This window comes from Xyrauchen texanus, chromosome 27 (assembly GCF_025860055.1).
Source record: "Xyrauchen texanus isolate HMW12.3.18 chromosome 27, RBS_HiC_50CHRs, whole genome shotgun sequence".
Taxonomy (NCBI): domain Eukaryota; kingdom Metazoa; phylum Chordata; class Actinopteri; order Cypriniformes; family Catostomidae; genus Xyrauchen; species Xyrauchen texanus.
This window is the reverse complement of record NC_068302.1, coordinates 20,800,644-20,809,267: the sequence shown is the minus strand read 5'-3', so window position 1 is coordinate 20,809,267 and position 8,624 is coordinate 20,800,644. Positions and strand designations below refer to the sequence as shown.

At 35.9% G+C, this 8,624-nt stretch overlaps 1 protein-coding gene across 7 annotated transcripts in view; it reads right to left on the bottom strand.

The window, feature by feature from the left end:
- Positions 1-209: 209 nt before the first annotated feature.
- slc20a2 (solute carrier family 20 member 2) overlaps positions 210-8,624 on the bottom strand; it is a 60,045-nt gene continuing 51,630 nt past the window's right edge. For 5 of the 7 annotated variants that reach the window (XM_052094194.1, XM_052094192.1, XM_052094195.1 and 2 more), the window contains one exon: positions 212-4,098. In XM_052094194.1, the coding sequence (XP_051950154.1) occupies positions 3,934-4,098 (165 nt within the window). In that variant the 3' untranslated portion in view covers positions 212-3,933. Of the gene's footprint in view, positions 4,099-8,197; positions 8,283-8,624 lie in introns of all 7 variants that reach the window. The other 2 variants (XM_052094193.1, XM_052094199.1) reach the window with 2 other exon arrangements.

The following is an 8,624-nucleotide window of genomic DNA, read 5'->3' as shown; positions in this document are numbered from 1 at the left end:
CAAGTGATGTTTGATTTGAGTGCTGTTTAGTTCCAGAAGCAATTGTTATCAACTTGACAGTGCAACAGTTTCACTGAACTTACCCTTGCTCACCTGGCATATCCTAATGATAAATCAAATAAGTTGGACCAACATAAGAAAATTTATTAAATTAAATATTGAGTTTGACTAACTTAATAAAGTTGCATTTATGCAGATAGGTGCAAGTATAAAATGTGAAACCATTGCTGAAGCCAGCAAAACAAACTAAAAATGACTAAGTACTCCTTTAAAACAACAATCAAAAATGTAAACAGGAGATAGGCAGGTTGTTATTCTTTGTAATTTTAATTCCCATAATTTAATGCAGACAACTTTAAAAAAAGAAGTTCCAAACAGAGAAAACAGCAATACAATACATATGCAGATAAAGGGGGTTTGTTAGGTCTAAAGCCCTGTCTTTAAAGATGGTACCAGACAGATAACAGCATAGCGTTCACATCATGGCAATAGAGACAACACAGAGCAGGCAATCAGCAGGCCAGCAAAGGATTGGGCTACATTCTATTTTCGAGTGCAGATAAGAACATCTCAGAATTTATATTAGTACAATACGGAAGAATGTAACAAGGTTGCCAAGAACAGTTATGAAACCTCTTATCAACACAACAAGCTATAATGGATGCTTTCAGGTTTCCAAATCTTACATAGGGATGTGTTTTATTCAATTTGGATTTGTCGAACCATCTTCTTCCTCACATGTCTGTCAAAAACAGACATAACATGCCACAGAATCCACTTTTTTTTTCCCCCACACACACATATACATATATGTGTGTGTATATATATATATATATATATATATATATATATATATATATATATATATATATATATATATATGAGCACATTAGCGGTCAATTAGCCATTCTTTCTATACGTTTAGCTCAATACTAACCCTGCGGCCAAACTACTGCAGCCCAATGTCATACTGTCTATGTGAAGGATTTCGCTATATACGTAGTGATGCACTGCCATAAAACAAACAAAGTCATAGCAGGAAGGCAGATTATAATTGCCAGCTTGATGCGAAACATTAGATGCTGGTTAGTAATAACCTTTATTGAGTCTTGCTGTGCCCCTATCTGTCAAAAATTGGCCATTGCTGGTGCATGTCTGATTGACCACAGCTCAATATTGCATTTCAGGGAAACTAAATTACAAAGTTATTTATCCTTACTTTTCAAAAATAATCATGAAAGGTTGTTGAAATTGAACAACTCACAACCACTCTCTCTCTCTGACACAAGGGAGAGACATCCCTGGGCAAGAAATAAAGGATATATGGAATCAACCCCTGCTGAACTGTTCTTACGTGATGTCCTTTTTTTTTTTTTTTTTTTTTACGATAAAATCATCATCCTCAAGAAAATGGTTGGTGGTATTTAGCACTGAGCATTCTTGTAATAATTACTTTTACAGCATATTCTTTGCTCAGGACTGTTTGAAGCCCAGTTCACTCTCAATTCGAGAAGTCAACCCAGTTAGAACTCATATATGTAGAAAAATATAGTTTAATGAAATTTATATATCTATTATTTTTATTATTATTTTAATCATATCCACCATGTAAAGTTGCGTACAACATGTAGCAGTGTAAGGTAACACAGGATCATGATGATTTACACTGCCGTAACACAAAATGACATGAAACACCTATACCTGGTTATTTCATATTTAATTTGTGATTAATAGTTAGTCTTTGATTGGCATTTTTAGGCAACTGCAATGAGTTATTCTACAATATGATTACTATGTAAACACCACAGTACTGAAGTTACTGTATCCAACAAACAGTAAAGCACAACATTACAAGGCAAATGGTCATTTAAGCATAGATTTGTTCTTGATAAAAAATAAAAACAGGAACACACAAAAAAGAAACAGCAACACTTTGCATTGGTTCAAAGCCACACATTTGTATACAGTTTCCAAATCTGGTAAATTTAGGTATCTGTCAAACCACTCCTAGTAGTAATATCATTTATGTGAGCCTGGCCATATTTTAAACTAAAGCCATTACACTTTTTTTGCTTCTTTATATTTGACCAGAAATTATCATCCTTACATGTTTACCTCTAACTATATAGCACATTTGTGCCAATGAATCATATATTGACCTGATATTCTGATATTTTTTTCTGATATGCCTCGGCTTTATCAGTGAAGCTGAGCCAAGTAGCTGGATTCTGATATGGGATTCACCAAAATCCAGGCCCATCATTGGGCTTCCAACACTGCCTCTCCAGAGATCATGTATGGGAATGTGGGTGAAGTTGGTTAGTCTATGTTTATGTGTTTTTATGTGTGCCCATTTGGGGATTTTGGCTGTTCTGGCACATAAAGTAATTATTATTGGCATCATCCATAGAGCTCTACTTACGTCTATGACTGGACTGAAGAGACTGGCATATTCTGTTACATAATGTAATTAGTGAGCACTGTCAAAGAATATTGCAATTAAACTTGAAGATCATCAGAATCTTTGGCTATTAATTTTACAAAAAGAGAAAAAAATTAAATGGGTCTAAATCATCTATGGATATGTTTGAATAAAAATTCAATTACTGCAAGAGGACTCAAAATTAAATACTTCAGATATTACTTATTTAGGATACAGTGCCATTTAGGATAAAAATCTGCTCCCATTTCCCCTCATAAAAAGTTGTCAAAGATTCAAATCCTAATTTACTCACTGATTTTTCAGGATAAACAAATGGAAGCATGAAAAGATATTTTTGAAAATGGCCTTTTTTTTCTTCTTTTTTTTTTTAAATAACCATACATGATATACCTTGATATGATTATGGATGTAGTGTCTTGTCATAGTGAAAACATTTTTGAATCTTTGATCATTATTATATGCTTGGTAGAGCATATATTTCCCGCAACTACCAAAACTGGTCAAAAATCGCCTTAATTGTAAAAATATAAAACCTTGAAATAAGAAAAAAAAAAATAATATAAGTTGACTATATATATATACACAGTAGAAATTATAGTAGCATACATAATTCAAAATATGATTTTGTCTTTCTTCACACCTGTTGTTTTAAAAAGGTTTGAATGTAGCATATCTAAAAAATAAATATGATAATAAAAGAATAGGGAATTCTTACACATTACCCGCTACAGAAATCGTATAATATTTTATGTATCATGAGATAGCACAGTTCAGTTTAGTTAATTAGCTTGTCTTTATGTGGAATAGAGGGTCGGCTGAGGTATGTTACCAGCTGAGCTGATTTTAGCGACGCAGTGCTAACGTACTTAACATAACAGCAGGATGTTTTCAGTGTCATTGCGAACAAATTATTTACAGTTTTACTTTTGACATTTACAGTTTGACCTTTTTGTGAATGGGAGTCAAGGTGCAGCATATTTGGAAACAAATAGTGGTTTAAACATTTATCGATCCAAAAAGTAGTTGATAACTACTTTGTGCCAATATAAATTGTGCCTTCAAACGGATTCTCTAATCCCATTCTTTGTGCGAGATGGGCAAGTATGCTTTAATATAATTGATGTGTGTACTTGTATGTGCACTTCCATCCAGTTCTCCATCTGCTTACTCTCTTAAACATGTGCAAACTGTACTTGTAGGACCACAGATAAATGAGAACCATTTATGGAACTTTGAAATGTACCACTTCATATCACTGAGCGCAAAAGATCTTAATGTTTATGGTAACATTTCAACAAAACAAAAGAAAAATGAAACGGAAATAAATACTTTTGACAAGATTAAGGATATTTAAGTAAAAGGATTCTGGATGCTTTTCCAGGCAGCATTTGAAGACACTCCCTCTCCCTCTGGCTGTCCCCTTATATCTTGATATTTTTTTTTTTTCTTCATTACCATCCTATACCCCCCTGTATTCCCCATTCTTCATCTCAAACGTAAGGCAGTATGCCGTAGACAAACAGGGCCATAACAGCGGCGCTGAAGAGGCCTGCTACAGGGACAGTGACGAACCAGGCCAGGAAGATGTTCCGGAAGAGCCGCCAGTCTACAGCCTTCTTGGAGCGGATCCAGCCCACTGCCACCACTGAGCCCACCTGCACCCATGGAAAAGGGCAAATCAGCAGCAGCAGCAGCAGCACAATACGATTGGCCCCATAAAGTATTTGGACACTTTTGGATAATTCATTGACACGAATGAACTAGACAAATCATTTTGAACCAAGTGGCATCTGCAAACAAATGTAAATGCTACTGATGAGCTTTTCTCAGAACTAACTTCTTTTTTCATGACAATTTTTTGGAAATACTTTTAATTACCAACAGGTATCAAGGTGACCAAATACCACATTGTATCTTCATTATGAACAATAGGTATTATTTTAACATTTGAAACTTAACTTATTTTTGTGAAAGAGTTTGTGCTAAATTTCTTTTTAAAAAAATGCCATATGGTTTGGTATTTTTTTATATATAATGCAAAGACATTCATATAATTCTAAGGGTCCAAATACTTTTTGGAGCCATCGTTTATTAAAACAGTATAACAATATGGATTTGATAACTATAGTGTTCATTTTCAAATATCCTGTGGTGCTCTTGGGCAAAGATGTTTTGTAGGACTGTATTTCTTTATTCCATATGTTAAAGTGGCAATGTAAATGCTAATAAAGACCTTTAAACAATTAAGCTATGTTCAGAATAGTTTCCTACCATTACCCCATTAATAGTACCATTTGTACTATATCACACAATGCAGTGCGCTCAACTGACCTTACTTTAAGTGTGATGAATGTAAGTTATATCCTTCACAATAGACACTTTTCCACCATCGGGCCATTGTGAGACAGGGCTCTCACCTGTTTAGTCGGGGCCAATAGAATCAGACCTCGAGCCAAGAGACAAAAATTTAGGGCCACCCTGGTGCCAAAGTCACACACCCCGTCATTTCACAAGCAAGAGGGAAACTCAAGCTGAGGTATCAGACTTTGGAGAAGACTAGCTACCCCTCAAAATAAACATGGATTTGCACTTGTTTTTCTGAACTAGTACTTTTGTGCGCTGGATACAAAACTTGGCAAGTTCGGCGACAATACACTTCATCACGTTTTTTTGTTCGGCAGACACCGTTGATCTGACGTTGTAGATTTTAATTAGCCCAAACATTCAGAAGAGCTCTGATTTCGTTTACTGACCAGTACTGATGATTCTCCATTCTCCGTTATGATATGAAAAATTGGAAAAGTAGTATTTTGGTGCATGAAACCTGTGATCAGACTCAGTGAAACTCCGCCTTTGATACTGACCCCGCCTTAATCCCCAGTTGGCCTTCTTTGACCCAAGGGTAATCGGTGGGTTAAAGGCCATTGGCCACGAAAAAAGCCCAGAGGAGGCATGACGAAGCCCAGGAAGTGACAGTGGGAACGCAACTGGCCCTGGTATGCCCTCATATGGCCCGATAGTGGAAACGTTTAACATCTTGCTCCATTACTTTATCCGACTGCCAAAAGTTAATTTGCAAAATTGCAACTACAAAAAAATTATACAAATAAAAATAGTAGGTAATATATAGTGCATACTGTGCACCGTGTGCAGTATGATAGTATTCCATTCTGAACATAGTCATAATATCTGTTCTTTCCCTTAGAATAACAAAATACATGGATTTGATTAGTTGTGCAAATTCCTGGATAATAATTAGAACACAAGAGTACCACAAGGTCTGAAATCAGTAAATAGAAGGAAAGCCTACTTTGTTGGGTTTGTTGTCACTTTCTGCAAAGTTACAGTATGTCTACATACTTAAGCATTTAGAATCAAAGCTGAAATATGCAACTTTTTCAGTGTTAAAAAACATTCTCCTATCCCTGCTTAATATGCAGAGACAACTATAATTAAGCCATTCATAGATTACCGTGTCTCTGTGGCACAATAAAAATTCCTGTGTTTGTTTTAAACGACCCGCCCCATCAATGTTACTTAACCAATGCCGTGAGTTGGGGTTTGGACAACAGTAGACGAGGAGCGTATAAGTCGTTTTGAAAATTTGTTTTATTTCAATTTCATTCGGTGGCGCTAGTGTTGCAGAAATTACATACTTCAGCTTTAAGACCCAGTGTCCAGTAATTTTAACAGAGCCATTATACTCCCCTGCATTAGTCATTATCCTCTTGTGCCTGAAAGGCAAAATCATGTCATGTCCTGCATAACACAGGGCAGTGGGAGGAGTAACATTTCCATACATGCTGTGTGACTCAGGGGTTCTGGTGACAGGTGTTGTGCTAGATACAAGAGTGATCTGGCTCTTCTTATATGGTCAGTGTAACCAAAGACTTCATCACAGGGGGGCTAAATTTGGAGCAAACGTCAACCCATAGTCAACAACAGAGAAGAGAATAGCTCTATTAAAGACTTTGTACCTTTAAAGTCTCCCTTGATTTTCATCAAGATTGAAACCCTTTGATTTACACTTTTTGACTTTAGGTAAGATGGTTGACCTATAAGCCACATGCCCAATGCATGTGTTCCAGGATAGAATCATGATGACCTTTATATGAATTTAGTAGTATCATTTGCTCAGTACAGAAGATAGAACTAATGAGAATGAGATCAACAGAAACATGATGGATATGCAATTCCTCCACTGCTGTAATATCTTTGTTCTACTTTCAGAATAATGCAATACACAGCCCCAAATGTATTTGGACACTTAAGCCACGCTTAAAACTGTTTAAAGGTCTTGGCATTGTGTAACGAAATTTCAAACCAAGTGGCATTTATTTGAAAGGAATATGGGACAAATGCACTTTAATGCACATCACTAGATGACGTTTGTTTAAAATAATTAAGCAATAAATAGCCTACTGTATATTGATCAAAATGTATTTAAAAGATGAACACTTTCCGGTTGTCACATTTTGAGAACACCTGTGGATACTATGCTAGGACCAGGTGGGAACTGACTTCATACATCCACTCTAAATGATCTTAGCACCAGTAGGTTAAAAGTAACTGAAAATGGCAAAGAAATGTGAAGTTAGTTCACTTTTGAGAAAAGGTCTGGCATCATTTGTTTGCAGATGCCACTTGGTTTGATATTTTGTATCTAATGCAACAACATTCAGACATTTTAAAGTGTCACTTAAGTGTTTTTTAGTGGCACTGTATGTGACACATCTGGATAATGCTGATCTGGACATGAACTGCTTCTCAATCACATATTGGTATTCATATTTTGGATGTTATCAGCACAAAAGCATGATGCATAAATGTCCAGACTGAACCTCATTCTCTCTCCTCTCAGCCTCAATCTAGACTTTAAAGCATCAGAAATGTATATTGATGACATACTGTAAGTATATAATAAAAGCACTTATAAAACAGAATAGAGGTTGTGGAGTGGAATGAGGTATCAGACATGCTTTAATTCCCTTGATTGGCTTTGTACTCAAGAGCATCCTGAAACCCCTACAAATCAATTACAAAGCACTACCAGGAGAATAGAGAATACACTGAAGAAAGATTTGTGGCCACAAAAATTAATTAGGCTTTTGTATTGATTTTGTGACTTTTGGAAAGATTAATGGACTAAATTAATATCATTTAACATTTGCACATATCAAATGTTAATGCAAACCATTTAACAAAAATTAACAAAGCTGTTGACCTATGGAAATGAAGAGAAATGAACTACTTTTAAATAGCATCACTGCAAGTTACATGGTGTGGTTAAAACATGTTCAGCATTTGGACTACAATCAGGGTTCCCACACTTTTTGACCAGAACATTTCAAGTCATCTGTGACTACTGAATAAGGATTATTTTTTAATCATTTTAAAGATACTGCGCATACAAAGAGCAATTTCTAGCCAATTAAACAATTTAGACCTAAGAATAACTAGAATTTTTTGTATTTTATTTACTTTTCCAGGCCTGTGGAAACCCTGTACAATGTATGTACTATGCAGTACCTTCCAAAAATATACAGACTTTGCTTCAGTAAACGCATGTCCTTTAGCATTTTAGTTAAAGTGAATCACTTGAAAAAAGAATGAATCAAATTCAAATGAATCAAAGCTGCAATCATGGAGTCACATTTTTGCAGAGGTGAGCTGATTGGTTGTACTGTGATTATTCTAGTGAAGCCATGGGGGTGGAGCTTAGCACTACCAAATGCTTCATTACAATACCAATACCTTGCAGTGGGTGGAGCTTATAGGAATGCCCACATTTGAGGCAATAAGCACACTTAGAGCACTCATTACTTCAATGCAAAATCCACTGTAAAAAAGACGACAAATGACAAGACACAAACACAACAGATAAACATGAGACACAGCATGCAGCAAGACACCAGTGACCCGGGCAAACATGGACAAATACAGTGCAACATGCCATGAGAGAGAGATGAGGAGGGGGACAAAGAGATGATGTAGTGAAGCACCACTTGAAACACATATCTGTGAAGAGAAGACTGCGATCTTTCAAGTCTTAGAGAAGAGGAGGGAAACTTGTCTTCATTTTTACAGGGTTTAAAGGGCTGAGTTGACCTCAAAGAGAGGTTTCATTGTCCTAGCTTTGACATCAGTGTGCAATAATGTTGATTAATAACGGTCACTGACA